The 19,644-nt window shown below is 37.2% G+C and overlaps 1 protein-coding gene across 7 annotated transcripts in view; it reads right to left on the bottom strand.

The window, feature by feature from the left end:
* Positions 1-19,644, bottom strand: part of ANKS1B (ankyrin repeat and sterile alpha motif domain containing 1B) — a 444,006-nt gene that overhangs the window by 309,016 nt on the left and 115,346 nt on the right. For all 7 annotated transcript variants that reach the window (XM_064451622.1, XM_064451588.1, XM_064451615.1 and 4 more), the window contains exon 10: positions 1,050-1,215. In XM_064451622.1, the coding sequence (XP_064307692.1) occupies positions 1,050-1,215 (166 nt within the window). The remainder of the gene's footprint in view (positions 1-1,049; positions 1,216-19,644) is intronic.

Raw genomic sequence — 19,644 nt, forward strand, 5'->3', positions numbered from 1 at the left:
TATTTTGTGCCACTGTTCATAATGCAGGTTCCCTTAGGTCTTCTTTAGCCCAGATTTTATGGAGAGTTGGGAATTACGATCCACTCCACCTCACCTTGCAGACTCCAAAGCTGTATCTTCATATCTGGCCCTTAGTATGTCTGATATAGCTCTGGCACTCTTCCAATTCTAGTTCAGCTGTGGAATCAACAAGGTGCTTTCCCTTACACAGGCTAGACAGGTTACATGATGTTAGTCAACAATCACCTGTCGTTCTCGTATATTTCCCAAATCATGATTCACAATCAAGATAGCACGGGTCGAAAAGTCGGTTGCCCATTTCAAATAGGACAGTGCTGCTGAGAACTGTCATTTGTCAAAGCAGACTCTCGGTCAAATTACTTACAGCAAAATGATTATATTCTGAAATTCCTGTACCAGGTGGTAACTAATGAAGAGTTCAAACAATGGTAATGGAAGAGAGCATAAAATTTTGGAGAACACAGAGACCTTACATATAATATCATTGATCTAACTCAGCATAATTCTATTGGTTTTTAACTATTGTAACTTGTTGCTGTTCAAACCTGTGTAATACAACAGCAGTCTGCCAAACTGACATTTAATATTTCTATCAATTCTCACACCGTTTCATTTTTAAAAATAGAACAGACCTTCCTTTATGTAACATGGAAATACAGAGTACTTTAAATTTTGAATTAGTTGTATAATATTGCTGCTAAGCATAAAAAAAAACATTAAAAAACAGAAACAGGTTAGTATAAATAGATTACTGCAAAAGGCTGGGCTTAAAGAATTTTGATTTCTAATTTGGCTTTTTGCAGTCTTTTTATACTTATCTAGGAAATTATTTAAACCTCTGCTTTGTTTTCCCTTCTACAGCATTTTGATATTAAGCTCTTATGGTAGCTAATGGAAGACTATAATCACGCTGTGATAAGTAAACAGTACTGTATTCTTAAACAGATAAACCTAAAACTTTTCTATATACCTTCTATAACATTACACTTTACACAAAAGACTATGTAAAGGATTATTTGGTAATTTACCTGGTCTTGAGGAAGGTGCTCTTGCTATCTCTAGGGAACAAGGTTTTTTGGTCACTGCTATGTCTATCGAATCACAAAGACTGCTGTCATTTTCTGAAGGAACTGCATCCAGAGGTACAGAGGGTATTGCTTCCAATGCATAACCTCTCTTCTTTGAATAAGATTCCTGAAATGCAAAAAATTTAAGTAGGTAAGAGAGATATTTCTCAGATGACACAGGAAAAGAAGCAGCTGGCTTCAATAACCCTGGCTAGCAGGGTTTAATATTCAGGAAATTAAATACCATGTTGTGCTGAAAGCCAAATTATAACAGAATTGAAGAATTATTTGTATGCTAGAAGATAACATGTCTTGTCGTTTGGTTGGTTTTGCTTTTTTTTTTGTAATATAGGTCTTGTTTAGTTACAGAAATATCTATCAAATCCCGTATTTAGCAAAAGCTCCACCATAACAGGTCTTGCAATACCTGCTTGGCTAGGTCCTAATTCAGGGGATGTCTCTCATTCAATTTTTTAAATCATATCTCATGAAAGTGACAATTACATTAACCACTGCAATTACCTTCTCCTTGGAGATGGTTTTACAAGATGTTTATATTATATATAAGAAAGCTAAAGATATGCCATCTACATTTTGATGGCAGAATTCCAGGTCGTAAATGAAGATTAATTACTCTCTATATTTGAGTGAACAGCAATAATGGTGCAAGGTCCCTTAACAGTGATACATATAGTGAATTCCCATCATTACCAAATGTTGAGGGAGGGAAAAAACAGATTAGTCAGAAGCTTCGCTCATACACTTTAGAACATGAATAAGAAGATACCATACAGTTTCACCAGAGTTTTTTGATTTGTGATTTTTTCATTTTAATCCCAGCAGAAAGCAATTGCATAGACGAAGACATATTTCCACATCTTTCTTACACTGGACATATGTATGCCTCAGAAAGTCAAGCACCACACATAAATCCAATGCAATATAATAAAATGCAAAGGGCCAGAAAGCACCCTGGCAGTTAGATGTTATCATAGCACTACTCAGAAAATGATTGAAGAATGTGATTCTGTGTGTGAACAGGATGTGGAATAAGAATTTCTTCAACAAGACGGACTCGTATTGCCTAAGGTAAACTACGGCTGTAGATAACAGTCCCTTTTTTAGGCAAATTATTTATACTGTTAGCAAATCACTACACTACCCAACTTTTAGCAGTTTTTCCTGCTCATTGTGTTGTGACCTGATTTTTATGAGAGCTCATAATCTGGTAATAATTCAAGGCCTCTCAAATGACAAGTTTGCGATGGCAGCAACAGGACCCCCACTTTTAAATCCTACTTGATGACTTCAGTAGAAACAAATTTTAAATGACTCCTACGTTAACCCACCACTGAATAAAGAATGTGACAATGAATTCTGGAAACAGTTAACAGGGGGAAAAAAATCATGCAAAATAAAATAAACAATACTAAGAAGCATTTGTAATAAAAAATAAGAGAATGTACCAGCAAACAATACAAGATTAGTGGCTAGTGTTCAAAAAACATACCTAGAAGAGGAATGTAATTGCATCTCTACCTTTTCTACCTTTTCCTCTTTATGTCTAGTCAGAGTATAAGCTCGCTGCATTAATGATTTTACTGATATATACTAATAGTAACTAGTTTCAGCTAGTGGATTCAAAGCTAGTAGTTTCAGCTAGTGGATTCGGAAGACGTAACAAGGAATTGGAAGAGTTTGTAAGTGGCCTTACTGCAGCTCCAAATACAACCTTATAAACATAAGCCATCTTATTCCTTAATGTAATTAAAAGAAAATTATTCCTGCAGCCCACATCCTGTTAAAAAAAAAGAACTTTTTTTAAAAAAAAAAAAATCCTGAAAATAACACTTCCATAAAATGAAGCAGGGATATTAGGAAGAGTACAAGTGAAAACAAGAAATTTCCAAATAATAATAAGTTTTATTACTGGAATAAAAGGGCACAAGTTCACACCTTAGGTTTAAATTAGAGAATACTATAAAAACCTTGTAATTTGTAAATAACAGCACTGTTAACTTTGTAACTTTCTGCCTTTTTGTCACAATAAGTACAGAAAACATTTCTCCCTAGACCGCACTGTGTAATGTGGAGGCATCGAAGCAGCTGAAGTGCAACTGCAGGACAGGAGGAGGAATCCTTCCTACCTTGAAAAAAAGGAATTTCTACCTTGTCCTTTCAAGTCTGCTGTAAAAAGACAGAGGCAAAAATTTAATTACCAAAGCAATGACTAAACCAGACTTCTATTTAATCCTTGTACATGGCAAGTTTCTATAAGAGTAAGTCAGAATGCCAAAACCCTAGTAATAGTGTATCTGCCTAGAGAAGCCTATGAAGAAATACTGTAGCCTTAAAATTGTCACCAAACACCAAAGTGAAACCTGCTCAGCTCCTGAATTCAGCTATAGAAAAAAAAAAAACACCAAACAAACAATAAAAATTGTTATTCAAAATGTAAGAATAGACATTGGATCATACTTTATGCCTATGTCACCCAAAATTCTGTCTACAAAGACAGGCGACAGTGCTGGCCTAGAGAACAGCGAGACCAGGACAAGCATGTAGTGGTACTTCTCCCCCTACAACCCTTTCAGGATCCTGCACTTCATAATCAAAAAGTGCTGACTTTGTTTTGAATGTACACCAATCAAACTTTCTAAAATTACCTTCTCAAGTTGCCTTTACGGCATGTCACTTTTTACAGTTTGCATGTACCCCATTTTGTTTTTAGCTATCTCACCAAGTTTGACATCCCTAATTCTTGTACTTTAGAAGGCAACAAATGGTTGTGCTTTACTTAACCTCTCCTTGAGATTTCACTGACCTCTGTTACACTTCCCTTGTCCTCTCCTGTAGGTAATGAGAAATTCTAACCTACTCACACAACTGTGCCAGGCTTTTGGCCATCCCTGTCACCCCTCACCCTCTCAGTCTTGGATGATATGACAGGGATCAGACTTTCACATGGCATTCAAGATGAGGGCTCACCAAGTATTCACACTGGCATAATGATGTTCCCTCTTTTGTATTCTACTCCTTTCCTATCGCTCTTAACATTCAGTTTGATTTTCTGAATGTTATTCAACATTCTGTAATTAACATTGCAAGAATATAAATGTCAGAGAAGAATAAATAAAAATGATGGGGTTACTGAGAAAATGGTTGGAATGTAAATTACTGACAAGTAAATTCTTCCTGAATCTCTCCCTAATAAAGCAAATATGATTATAGTATGCCAAGCAGAACTTAAATAAGTTAGAGTTAAAAAAGAATTGTTAATACTTTACAAGGTCTGGAATTCTATCAACTGATTAAGTGAGATGATAACCTTTAATTAAAAAGGGCATATGTAGCAAAAAAAAAAAAAGACAAACTTCTCATTGCTGGAGAAAAGCATGTAAACCCTTCCGGTTGCTGCAATGTGTTCTCCATTTTGCAGGTACTGAGTGTATTCTAGAAATTTTTAAGCTCTAAACTAATTCAAGTTAGGTGTTAGCAGATGACATAAAACTCTCTTCAGGTATCAGGCATCGAGCAATGTGATTCTGTTTTTTTCTAAGATTAAAAGCTGTTCAGCATTCCTCTCAGTAATATCAGTTCTGTTGTCTCACCTCACCCATGCAATGATCAGTAACTCTACAGTAATCCTACATGCCCTAGATATTTTCATCTGCATAATAAAACCTCCTAAAGACATACTCTTCCATTATCGTTGAATAATCTTTAGTCCTGAAATCAAAATAATCTGAGTTTATTTTTTTTAAATTAGAAATTAATCAATCTCGAATTTCTGTAAACTATTCCAAAAAGCTGAAGATGACACATGCAACTGACCACCGCTATCAAGTCAGAATTAGTTCTTATTTGAAATTACAACTTCAGAAAAGTGATGTGCTGGGCTGCCAGTACATTCAAATAAGTATTTTTGTGGAAAGGATAAAAATACATACACAATAGAAGTGAGAGAAAAAGAGAAGAGTGAGAGTGGGTGAGTCACTGGGAAAGCATTAGAGAACACTTGCCCATACTGATAAAATATAAATCAGATTTTTGCCTTGTAGAAAGAAACAGCAATGTGAAACAATAGCCCATACCATGAGTAAATCTTCAAAAACTACATGATGTTGAGTGAGGCCTTTCTTCCATGTTTCTGCCAAGCTTCTAGCTACTCTTGCCTCTGCCTTCTAGATACTCTTGCATTCCTTGTAAGGATCAATCTGAATGATGTACGCTCAAGGTCTGGGATATAAGCAGTATACACAAATTTGTGTTTGTATGACCTAAGAATAAAATGATAGAGGCTCAGTAGACATCTAATCTGAACTGACATTCTGACAAGAAGATGGAATTTGTATTTAACTGAAAAATTTCCATACCATCTATCTCCTTTCCTATAGAAATCAGGTCAGTTGAAGTTTTCTTACTTCCCTGGAATATGGGACAACACATCAGAGTCAGACATGAATGCCAGATGAGCAACAGCAGAAAAAACTGTTCTTTGAAGATGTACTGTCACATCTCATTCACCACAGTGACAGTTCATGTAGGTATGTTGTGTCTCACCAGGCAATTATTAACTTATAACTTAAAAATTCTAAACTTATGAACAGTTATCTTGAACTCCTGGAGTCTAGGCGACTTACAGTTGAAGGCCACACTGCATCCTGTTATTTGACAACTTACTAAATCTGGATTTGCTTAAGTCTCTATTTTGATATACGACTTCCTTGTCATTATATATTAACTGTCCTCATCATTTATGTAAGACACCTAATAAGAATCACAAAGGCTAGAAGTAATAGTTGTTCTAGCCCTAAGGCACTTTTTTAGAAAGTATGGGGAACAAGAATGCCCCTACGCATATTTATACTTGAAAATATAGGTTAAGAACACTGGTTTAGAAGAGAATGATTAGGGAGTAGTTTAGTTTCAATGGTCTTAAATTATATTTTCAGTTAATTCAGACTTTTAAAGAGAACTTTATGGCTATAATTATTGATTATCTGCAAACACATAAGAACAAGAAGTGGAAGTAAGATACACAGGGTTTCCTTTCTTCTGAATAATAAACCTCAAAGAAGAAAAATTCTCATAAATGTAGAAAGGAGAAATGCAATATATCTGCCATCTTTAGAAAATTTCTTTTTCATTTATTAGATAACGAAGAACTGCTATTAAATCCTGGCATACACGTTGACATCCACCAGGGTGTTGTATCCTCTCCCCTGGCTTGCTGCATGTCAGAGGACCAGCATGAAGAAACCAAGTGGCTCTTCTTCCATCATAGTGGGATAAATTCTGCCTAGTTGTTCTTTAGGAGAGTACTATGATACTTCTATTAATAAAGCTTTGGAGAGCTACTGAACCTAAATGCTCCATCAACCCAAAGCTGATGATTACCATGAAAGTGAGCAATGACTAGTGCATTTATCCCATTTATCCCATTTATGTCATAGAATTATAGAAGAGTTTGGGTTGGAAGGGACCTTTAAAGATCATCTAGTCCAACCTCCCTGCAGCGAGCAGGGACAACTAGATCAGGTTGCTCAGAGCCCCGTGCAACCTGACCTTGAATGTTTCTAGGGATGGTGCATCTACCACCTCTCTGGGTAACCTGTTCCAGGGCTTCACCGCCCCCATCGTAAAAAATTTCTTCCATATGTCTAGTCCAAATGTGTTTGCATCAAACATACTTCTTGATGTTTGTGAAAAGACTGACGTGTAACATTGTTGAACTGAGACACTTCCAGAGACACTAACCAAAGGTTGCTGAGAGGAATCAAGAATTCAAGAAAGAAAGATGTCCTGACCAGTCACTGAAGATATTTAGGATAGTTTTTTGACATGCAGCAAGGTAGTGGAGAGAATGCCCAAACCTGAAGCATGTTGTGTGAGTTTGTCACACTAATGTACTGAGCTAAAACAATTGAAAGTATTTCCTGTGTCATCACAACCCAAAACCACAATTACATGGAGAAATATTTATTTTGACTGCCTTTCCATTGAAAGAAATCTGGAATATTACTATAATTTTATGGCTAGTAAAAACACTTTTATCTATTACTAATAATTTAACCAAAGTAATTTTTGTAGTATCATGTAATTAGAATAATTTTTCATGACTCAAACTATGATAAATGTTCATTGTTATGACAGCTAGAAACACTTGAATATGTAATTTGTCATAGAACAGATAATAAGGTTCACTTCATGATATATTACAGAATCTGGAAAATCTCCAGTAATCTCATGTAAGGGTAATGACACTGGAGGGTCTACTCTGGTCTGCACAAAGGATTTATAATATAGATTTTAAAAGGATGTTCTCTTTTACCCTCTCACCAAGCATCAGAAACAGTGGATTTGATGATGTAGGAATAACACATGTACAAAGTTATCAGAAATAATTCTTTCCCTCCAGTATCTTAACCAGCCTTTAAGTTTCAGTAAGCCTTCCCAAGAGCTGAGAAGAATGTTTATTTTAAAAAACATGCTAGATTTGCTGTCCTGTATATTTATATTGTTAGAAATGTAAAGATGATGCGTAATTTTTCAGAAACCATTCAAAAAAGTTAGATCTGCTTTTTCAAACTTTGTGTTTGAGAAAGAAGCAGCATTATTTACATAGCACCACAAATGTGGTTTATGCTCTCCTTTTCAAATGCATATTTTTACATACCTTGTTTAGAATCAAAATTTCATATGAAAACTCTACAGATGTCAATCCCTGAAAGCCAAAGGTTCCTACAAAGCTTTAAAATACAAAACTCACTAATGTAGCCTAAACTAAAAATGCCTGAAAATATGGGTAATTGTGAGCATAATGAATGCAGTGTTAACCTCAGCAGCAGAAACATATCACTGTATTTTATGCAGAGTTTTCATAATTCTATCTGGCAGATATTCTGAATTTCAAATGAATTTAGATTGTTGTAGTCATGTTACATGCTTTCCCTTGCATACAACATTCAGGCCATGGAAAAGAGCATATGCTTCCTCTAATAAATAACTCACTGTGACAAAGAATATACTACAAGTCTACATAATCTTGTTTATGAAAATCTTAATGGTTGTGTGTGGCAATGTAGCATAATACAATAACTGCTTTAATAAATGATTCTTAGTTTAGCTGAACAAAATGCAATTACAAACTAGCAAGTAATTTCCAGGTTAGATATCCTCCCATTTTTTCCAGTTTTCATGAACAATGCTAAACAAAAAAACATGTCTTGTTTGAATATCAAGCTATGCGAAAATGCCTATTTAAAATAAAGGGTATTATATTAAAAAGATAAAATGAGCTGAAACCTCAGTTCCATGGAAACAATACTTCTTTGCAAGTTGCTTATGCTCCAATGCTTAGGTTTTAAACACGCACACAAAAAGCAGTTAGCTCAATACATGGGGCAAATTCTGGTAAATAAAAATAAAAATAAATTAAGAATATAATTTTATGCATTATGAAGTATGATAATAAAACCTCTAATTAATCTTTGTCAAAGTATTCATATACCATTTCGTAGCCAGAACTTCATATATGAAGGAGGGCACATGCAAACATTTATTTTCATACAACATCTTCTCCATTAAGTGATAAAATAACTCATCGGAAAGCGAGAAGTTTAGGCTAGAATATGTCTCAGAAGGTGAATGAAGAGGCTTAGAAGAGCATCACAGTTTCAAGGGTGTCAGCTGCAAAGCTCAAAACACACAGAGCAACAGGATGAAGGCCATTCTGGTATCTACTGCAGTCAGAAGAAAAAAAACCTGCTTTCCACTTTCCTACAGACTGATAAATATATGTGTACTTTGTCAGGCTCTGGACTTCATTTGGTAACAGCCCAAAGATTTGAGGGTGGTTATGAAGGGACATTTTACACAATATTAGTTTGTTACATAACCTGACCTCTTCACTGAAAAAAAAAAAAAAAAAGAGAGGGTTTTCTTATTTGTAAGAAAAAGATCACAACAGTTTTATAGAAAGAGTGGTAGATCTCCTGACTTACAGGGAACCCAACGGTATGTGGGTAACAATGGACAGATTCATCTTGAGCATGACAAAAAAGTTTTTTTTAACTCACCATTAAATCACTTTCCCCCAAGCCAATAAAAGAAATATTATCTACTTTGGGTTAATGTTTTTGAATGTGCCTGAGGGTAGGTGTGAAATACGCACAGAAAGATTGAATAAGAATTTATAGTTCTGCCTTTGGACCACAAGGCAGTGAACCATTCATGCTGCTTCTTCCCAGCTGAAAGACCCATTGGCTTGGTCCAGCTCTTAAACAAGTTTTGTCTCCTACTCTGCTAAAATTTGCCAGTACTAGGTTTCCAACAGAAGCAGCAAACATGAAGTAAAAATAATCCCTCGTATTATGAGGGCCAAAACCACAGAAAACATTACATACTGAGAAACCCTGAAGTGGGGTCAATATTTACTAGACAGCAAATGCAGAAAAAAATTAACACACTACTCTACATTACGCAGACAGGCTGAAATTTTCTCACACTTTATAACTTCATTCCTACCAATTACTGTGCAAGTAAACGAAAAATATGTGGGTTGCTATGGAAGGGAGAGAGGAATTGAATACACCTAAGTAGATCTGGAGGCAAAACACGTCATCAGTGTGAATAGTAATTTTTCACTATTAACATAAAGCAGAAAAGAACTGTAGAACTGCAAACTGACTTGATTGGAAAGCAGATAACATCACTAAAACGAGACATTATGGAATAAATTGCCTTTGAAAAGAAAGCTTTACCACCAAAGTGTGTTAATCCATTATCTGTTTATGAATAATCTGTGCATGTTTAGAAAATATTCTGTATCTGCCCAACCATCTTGTTCTGAAGTCACGTACATACTTCCACAAATATTCACAACAGAAACCAATTATTTGATGCCATACATAATGGATTTAATAGAAGCTACAAATAAGCATTTGCTATTTCAGGAAAGGGAACCTCCCATGTTTAAAAGTTTTCCAGTTTGATACTGAAGAAATTAGAATTTAATTATGTTTGGTATAGAAGTTATTATTGCAATAGAGTAAGCCAAGACTCTCTTAAAAGAAACCCCTCCTACACATGCTCCCACAGTAAAACAGAAAGAACAAGAAAATGTTTTTCCAAATATTAAAGTTATTGAAAGTCATATTATCAAAACTGAACAACTTTGTCATGAATCATACCTTTATCTGGTACACAACTAAAGAGAAAATAAGGTACAAAAACCAACAGAGGAACATTTTGAAATTGTTCTTTAAAGGTCCCAGCATGCATGCAAAGTTTGTAAAAGTTAGTGCTAATTAAATATGCACATTACTAGTAGAGAAATGTTACTAGTATGTTGTCCATATCTACCATATTCTTAAAGAACCCAGTAATTTCCTACTTCGAACCATAGTTCAGAACCACAGTCCTGAATGGGACCCTAGGAACTCTGCTGATTCCTGGCCAAAAACGTGGCAAAACCCACTAACGTTCATAACACGGATATTTAGCTTTATGGACACAAAAAGTTCCATCATCCAGTGCTCTTATCATACTGCCTACACACTTGGCAATTTTATGAGGGCTGATTTGGCCACAGAATCACAGAAGATAGGGGTTCGAAGGGACCTCTGCAGATCATCATCTCCAACACCCCTGCTTGAGCAGGCACACCTAGAGCAGGGGGCAGAGGAACATGTCCAGGCAGGTTTTGATTGTCTCCAGAGAAGAGGAATCTACAATCTCCCTGGGCAGCCTGTTCCACTGCTCTGTCACCCTCAAAGTAAAGAAGTTTTTTCTCATCTTGAAGTGGAACTTCCTGTGTTCCAACTGGTGTCCATTGCCCCTTGTCCTGTTGTTGGGCACCATTGAAAAGAGTCTGGCCCCATCCTCTTGACACCCACCTTTCAGATATTTATAAGTATTGATAAGATCCCCCCTCACTCTTCTCTTCTCGAGGCTGAACAGACCCAGGTCTCTCAGCCTTTCCTCATAAGGGAGATGCTCCAGTCCCCTGATCATCTTGGTAGCTCTCCGCTGGACTTGCTCAAGCAGTTCCCTGTCCTTCTTGAACTGGGGGGGACCCAAAACTGGACACAGTACTCTAAATGTCGTCTCACTAGGGTGGAGCAGAGGGGGAGGATAACCTCCCTCAATCTGCTGGCCACACTCCTTTTTATGCACCCCAGGATACCGTTGGCCTTCTTGGCCACAAGGTACAGTGCTGGCTCAGGGTCAGCTCGTTGTCCACCAGCACTCCCAGTCCTTCTCCACAGAGCCACTTTCCAGTAGTTCAGCCCCCAGCCTGTTCTGGTGCATGGGGTTGTTCCTCCCCAGGTGCAGGACCTTGCACTTGCTCTTATTGAATTTCATCAGGTTCCCCTCAGCCCAGCTCTCCAGCTTGGTATCATCAGCAAACTTGGTGAGATTACACTCTACCCCTTTGTCCAGGTCATTGATAAATATATTGAACAGGACTGGACCCAGCACAGACCCCTGGGGAACACTGCTAGTGACAGGCCTCCAACCAGACTCTGCACAGTTGATCACGACTCTCTGAGTTCTGTTGTTGAGCCAGGTCTCTATCCACCCCACTGTCCACTCACCCAACCCACACTTCCTAAGCTTGTCTGTGAGGATGTTATGGGAGACCATGCCAAATGCCTTACTGAAGTCGAGATAGGCAACATCCACTGCTCTCCCTTTTTCAACCCAGCCAGTCACACCATCATAGAAGGCTATCAGGTTGGTCAAGCATGATCTTCCCTTGGTGAATCCATGCTGACTACTTCTGATAACCTTCTTTTCCTCTGCATGCCTGGAGATGACCTCCAGGACGAACTGCTCCATCACCTTTCCAGGGGTGGAGGTGAGGCTGACTGGCCTATAGTTTCCCAGGTCCTCCTTCTTACCCTTTTTGAAGACTGGAGTAACATTTGCTTTCCTCTGGTCCTTGGGCACCTCTCCTGTCCTCCATGACCTTTCAAAGATGATGGAGAGTGGCCACATTGAACTCAAATAGCTAAGTCTGAAACATAAGGATATGTGCTGGTTTTGTCTGGGATAGAGTTAATTTCCTTCGTAGTAGCTAGCATGGGGCTCTGTTTTAGATTTGTGCTGGAACCAGTGTTGATAATACAGGGATGTTTTCATTACTGATGAACAGTGCTCACACAGAGTCAAGGCCTTTTCTGCCTCTCACGCCAACCCCACCAGTGAGTAGGCAGGGGGTGCACAAGAGGCTGGGATGGCATGCGGCTTGGACAGCCGACCCCAGCTGACCAAAGGGACATCCCATGCCATATGATGTCATACTCAGTATATAAATCTGGGGCAAGAAGAAGGAAGTGGGGGATGTTCAGAGTTGTGACATTTTTCTTCCCAAGTACTGTTATGCATGACAGAGCCCTGCTTTCCTGGAGATGGCTTTCCTGCCTGCTGATGGGAAGCAGTAAATTAATTCTTTTGTTTTGCTTATGTGCATGGCTTTTGCTTTACCTGTCAAACTGTCTTTATCTCAACCTACAAGTTTTCTCACTTTTACTCTTCCGATGCTCTCCCCCATCCCACCGTGGGGGAGTGAGTGGCTGTATGGGGCTTACTTGCCAGCCAGGGTTAAACCACAACAGGACAATACATCAGCACAGTTACCTAATTCACTACTCAATCACTGAAGGAGAAATATTCAGCTAATAAACATGCTACTTCCTTATGGAATCCCAGTGTTTTATGTCAAAGCCCTACTGCTTTAATTGTTTCTATAATGATTTCTATGGTATGATAAGCTACTTATTTATTACAAATACTCAGCCTTAGTTATTACATGATGGAAACTGAAAACGTGGAGATTATATAAAATGAAGTCAGTAAGGATTATAAGGGAACCTATGTCACATTTTCAGTGAAATTTGGACTTAGAAAACCTTCTATAGGTTCACTGCAAGATTAAAGTTTCAGCACAGCTACCACACAATCATATGTCCATTTGGCCAGAATTCAGGAATCTTGCCCTAGATTTGCAGTGACACTAGCTGTATGTATTTCTTTTACTACAGATATTCTCTATTAATGCTGTGTGGCCTTCATTCATATGTGAACAAACTACTATGTCAGTGTTTCACACAAACAAGATGGTAAAAAGCACACAAAACTCTGCCTACTGATGATATTGCTCTAGGTTCTGGTTCAACTAATTTCTTATGTTTCAACAACTGAATAACTCAACTTCAAAATACCAATGTAAATGCTTGAAGTTAACATACACACAAGTAGTTTGCAAATTCAAGATCCTTTCATGATTTCATGATGAAGAAACAGAGTTCGTCAGAAAAAGAAATCTGCTACTCAGAAAACCCGCATGTCACGTGGAACCACATAATGCCATACAACAGGAAATACTTGACAGTGGATCCTTCCTTCTGGGTCAAAATAAGATTTTAGCCACTTACAGTCCAAAGTGTGGAGTGTCTGCAATTCTTCTTTGGTCACACAGAAATAATTGTCCTTAGAAGAAAGATGTTAAGAGAGCTATCCTTAAGGGGCAGCTCAAAAATTGTTCATGCACTTTACAATAGAACATTATTACATTCAAAAGAAACAAAAAAGATACATTCAATCTGTCCACTTTGGAAGTGGGCAGAAAAGACTGAAAGAAGGCCTTCTGCTTTGCCCACTGTGTACCCTCCGTAAGTGCCCTGGTGTTTAATTTGCACACAAATTCAGCTCAAAAACTAGGCATGTAGTCAAACACTTCCCTCTACTTCATATGCTGGCTGGCTTCCAGTGGCTTCCTGTTCAACATAAAAAAGCAATCAATTGAACATCTTCAAAGATGTCCACTCTTGCTCATTGATACAGACACATAAGTTCCTGAATGGGTTTCTAAATGAACTTTCTGCTGTTAATATTTGTTCATTGCAATGCAGAAATTATAACTCTGTAAAACCAGGCTGAATAACGCAGAATTTAGATACCTGTCCATATACAAACAGACCACAACAGTTTACTCAAGAAGTCTTATGTGTATATAGAACTTAAGTATCTGCTAAAGGCTGATTAGGGAGGAAGCTAGTGTGGTGTAAGTACTCAGACACTTAGGTAGGTTAAAACACAGAGTTACAGACTCAGTTTTGTTAAATTCAAAATTAGGTAGAGTTAAATGGGACTTAACATTGCCTGAAGATTTTATTTTTATACTGTTAAAAAGAAGAGAGAAATGTTTGTGAATCAAAAATTAGGATGCCATAAAATTACAGCACCTTCAAAAATAATATAGTCAACCTGATAGTCAATTTATTATTTTACCACAGCGTCTTCACACTTATATCTTTTATGTTGAAAAAATCTGCAAAATGCCTGGTGGATTGTTCTGATTATACAGAGAGACATTTATAAAACATGTTTTAAAAAGCTATCTCACTCTTCTTCCAAATTAACACAACTATTCCCTATATTTTTATTCACATAACGCTTATTTCTATTTATTATAGTAAGATTTTATGGATCAGGACTGCTTATTGGTTCTGGAAAGTGAATAGAGCATTTGCATTCTACAGCAATACAAATGATTAACAGCATTCTAGGTCAAAAAACATAAAACATGATGTTCCTCATTGCCTAGCTGAATTGCCTTTCTGAGAGGCCTTAAAGTAAAAACATGTGTTTGACTACAATTGGCAGATCACATTTTCTATCAATAAACAAATCCAAAATACCTCATCAGGAAAACATGCAGCAACCATAGTCTTACGTATTTCCCTTCGATATCTCAAATATGGACTCTCCTTAATTTCAGTTTCAATTTTTTTTGCCTTCCAATTCATGAGTTCACTTTAACTATGAATTATTAATAGTGAAAAACTCATAACAACCAGGTTCAGATTTTAACAAACTCTTAGCCTTAGCTAAGAGCCTAACAACCTTAGACTGGGTTTGGATTTTTACAAACACTTGTCTCCTGTTAAAGTTCTGTATGTATGGAAGCCCAAACGGGATTAAGCACATTAATGCTTATGCATAAGTAGGCTTAAGTAATTTGTTGAATCAGGGTTTATCTCATTTTCAGACTCAGTATAATGGGCACTGGTAATAAAAGTTTTCAGTGAAATACAACAGCCAGACGTGACATTAAACCCAAGGCACACAATTTCTTTTGTACAGCAAGACAGGATTCACAGCTACAAACTACAAAGTTGTTCTTTTTAAATGCTCAGTTGTCAGTCAGGTTTTTTCTTCTGAAAGAAATCAGGTTCTATCAATTTTGCAGGCTTCTCCAGGGACTTGCTCTATGAAACCATGAATTTCCCTACTACTAAAAAAGGAAGTAAAAAAAATAATCCCTCACAGTTTCCAGTATTAGCTTGTTAGTGGTTCTCAAGTATATTTGTACCACCATCAAGAAAAAAAAAAAAAGACAAACCAAAACCCAAACCAGCAGAAAAGTTGCTAGGCTCAAAAAAGTCCCAAAGTGTCAAGTGCCTTTAAACAGCCCTTCATAGAACTGCAACCTTACCACAGCATGACTCAATGGCTAATCCATGTGGTAGATCCATGTAGTAAGCACAGTCTCCAGATACCACCACCCAACCGATCTCTTAACTCCAGATACCTCAAATACCAGCTTTTTTGTCCATAAACCCCTTTCCTCCTGTTACTATCATAGAAACAACAAATACAAAGTATCTATGATGGCTTCCCCCTCCCCCAAACGTAACACTGAACAGTAAACCAAACTTGGTCAGGCTAACCAGGAACTTCTACATAAATTTTAAAGTTTGAACATACTGCTTTAATATTTCTGTTATGAAACAACTGAAGTTCAAACATGAAATTTTCAATATAAAGTTGAACCCTTGAATGCACAAAATTATTTGCTATGCATTACTGCCATCCATTCGCTGTAAATTCAAATCAATTTTTTTCCATTTTCCCATAATTTCCCAGGCAATACTGAAAGGAAAAACATTGCAAACATGTGTCTTCTGGTTACATTGCGAACCACAAAATGACAAAACGTAACACAGTTATGCTATTTAAGATCTTCCTACTTGATCACTGTGCCATATTTCAGTTAGGAATGTGACAAATTCAACATCAATTTCTACATGAATTTGAATACTTTTAATAGTAATTAAAATCCATCTTGAAAAATCAGTATGGTCATCAACACTTCAGATGACTTCTAACATGTATCAACAATTCCAGTACCGTTTGACACCTCTCTTCTTTCTCTATCTCATCCTTTTTAATTTTGCTGTTTCACGATCACACACACGAAGAGACAGAACAGACGAGCAGTGCCCAGATTTACACAGTGCTGGACAGGGATAGCTGTACTTTCACAAACAGTAATTTACAAACTGAAGAAAACTGAGTCAGTCCTAAATTTTTAAGGAAATTAGTTCATCTGAGGTCACATATCTAGAATTTTACAGAGAACCAGAATGTAGATGTTTATACGTAATTATATGAGAGAGATCTCTGGAAGATCTCTCATCATGTCCAAATTTTCAGTCAAAGCAGAGCTTTCTTAACCATTAGGTTGCTCTGGGTCTTGTCCAGTCAATTCTGAAAATACCCAAGGACAAACAGGTTACATTACATACCTGTGTGGCGGTGTCTAGACTGTACTAGTACAGTAAAAATGCATTTGCCGCAAGATATTTGAAGTCACGGGCAGCTGGAAATTTACATTGGAAATTAAGAAGCTACATACTACATGCAAGAACAAACCACTCAGCTTCATTCCTTAAAACATAATCAAGGAAATGTAGCATAGCATTAAAACAAGCCACAATTTTTTTCAATATACTTATTTCCCATCACTGTTCAGCAGGGTATAATCGTCACCTGCTGATTCTTTCTAGACAGAATACATATTGCACTTTTCAGTAGCTGCTTCAGTGTGTGGGTGGCATGTTCCTGAAATTACCAATAAAACTTCAGCTTACTGCAGAAGAGACAACACTGCAAATCAAGAGTTTAACAGAAATATTTTTAATGGTTAATACAGCTCTCCATGTCAACTCCATTTAAGTAACCTCATCATGTAATCTACTAAATTAAGAAGGGAAAAAATAATCCTATTTTTCACTGAAGGTTAGAAACTGTAGGAAAATATTATAGATAATATAACAATCTTTCTCTGGCTATTCATGTTCCACGTATACTGTATGCCAAAGCTTTCCTCACTAACGGTGATCCTCAATGGAAAATAATGGAAAATAATTCCTGTCTCTACTATGACTGTATCATCACCTATCGAATTAGTACATCACCACGCAAGATAACAGGTTTCCTCCCCTGTAACTTATAAATTAGATAATGCCAAGAAGTATTAGCTAAATCTGTTTCTAGTCTAAATCAGTCTAATTTGAAATGTACTTCCACTGAATGCACTGAGAGGTAAAGTTGTTAGTGAAGGATGACACTGTTTCTTGGGTCCAAGTTGTTAAAATACTTCAGCCAATAGTGTTTAGTTAAAAATAGGCTCTTTGTTTTTCTTTGTTTTTATTGAAGACCAAAGAAGAAAAACTCCCTCTTTTATACTCCCTCTTCTGCACCTGAGCAGTTCAAAAAATTACTATATTATTGGAATATAATATTAAAATTCTCCAGAAAGAGACAGCATAGTGTCATGCTGTCCCTCTCCAGAGCGTATCAGCAAAGAGACTTTTTAGGAATAGACTTGATCTCTATGTGAAAACTGAGTTAGCCTCCTATTTAATTTGCTCATTTGTGTCTCATGTATCCAGAACTGTCTTTGCAATTGTAAACATAATTGCAACATAATAATCTTTTATGTCAGGCTTTCTACAGAATAACCTTAACCCGCTTCTACAATATAAACACTACAAAATTCCTTCACATTAAAAATTACTTTTTAAAATCACATAAAAAGAAGTACAGACAGACATGATGATCTTCTGGAAGTTGGACATGAAATAAATAACCCTAATTAACTGATGCATCAAACTCCAAACTAAATATTCCTATCACAGCCTATACTGATAAAGAAACAGTATTATATACAATTTATCTCCTAAAAACGTAGTCAGGAGTCCACTTTCTCCTCTCTCCCTCTAAATAAATGACATTTTGGGGGGCAATTTCTCTTCCACAGCAGAACCTGTGACAAAGTTGCTAGAGTTCCTACCTCTAGGAATCCTGGAGTTGTACAAGCAGAATAAAGATCAGTCTTAAAAGTAAACGTGAAGGTTTCCCAGAAGTTCATTGCTTCTAAAAAGATGAAAATCTGACATTAAGCTAGAAACATAGTGCTTCTTTAAATATTTAAGTAAACTTTCCATATCTGTCTATATTTTTGTAAATAGCCATGCTTCCTGGCAACCGGCAACATGAAGATTTATACTTATGGCTTTCAAATAGAAATTCTGTTTTCCCATAGCAACAGCACTGTTCTCTTTACAGACATTACTTTCATTTTGTAACAGTTAGACAAACATGGTGCTCCTGGTTGGCTGTCATGTCAAACATAGGGAATAACTGTCAGGATTTTTAAGTTACATATGCAACACTTAATTCCAGAGACAGTGCAGTTAAGCTGATCCAGCAGCTTCCTAAATGGGACATAACCTTATCTCACGATTACTTTATATCACAATTAGGAAAATATGCTGGCATGGCTGTCAAGATTAAGGTGTGCAGACTGCTTGCTTTAAACTGATAATATTGCTACGATCACACAGGACTCTGCACCACCCATCTCTCTGACATTGCAGACAGCCCAGTATTTATCTCTGTACATCAGGCCCTGTTTGCCTGTTAGCAGAGAAATATTCAAAGAACATTATCCATGAAAAAGAAAACAGAATGAAGACTACAGTTTCATACATTTGGAGTATGCTGCCTTATTCCAAAGAAAATATATTTATGTATGTGGGTACCGATAAACTTTGTAAAATAAATATATTAGGAGCTGAATAAGTAAATTAATCTACACTGTAGAATAGAAGATTAAGACAGGCTGAGAGAATTGGGGCTGTTCAGCCTGGAGAAGAGAAGGCTGTGGGGAGACCTTATTGCAACCTTTCAGTAGTTAAAGGGGAACTACAGGAAAGATGGGGACAACCTCTTCAGTAAGGCCTGTTGTGACAGGACAAGGGGTAATGGTTTTAAACTAAAGAAGGGTAGATTTAGACTGGATATAAGGAAGAAATTTTTTACAATGAGTGTGGTGAAACACTGGAACAGGTTGCCCAGAGAGGTGGTAGATGCCCCATCCCTAGAAACAGTCAAGGTCAGGTTGGACGGGGCTCTGAGCAACCTGATCTAGTTGTCCCTGCTTGCTGCAGGGGGTTGGACTAGATGACCTCAGATGGTCCCTTCTGTTGCTGTACGCTTCTACGGGAGAACTTATCTTGGGCCACATATCTCCGGGACACAGGGCTCTACCCACCCTGGGGACAGCAATGCACAGACATCAATATGATGGATACAAAATGTCCGTTTATTTAGCTGCGTCACACGCTTATATAGCTCTTGCGCTTCCTATTCCTGCCACTCCTATGGGGAGGAGTCTATCTTTCCGTCACATCCCGTG

The sequence above is a fragment of the Phalacrocorax carbo genome, chromosome 1 (genome assembly GCF_963921805.1).
Source record: "Phalacrocorax carbo chromosome 1, bPhaCar2.1, whole genome shotgun sequence".
Taxonomy (NCBI): Eukaryota; Metazoa; Chordata; class Aves; order Suliformes; family Phalacrocoracidae; genus Phalacrocorax; species Phalacrocorax carbo.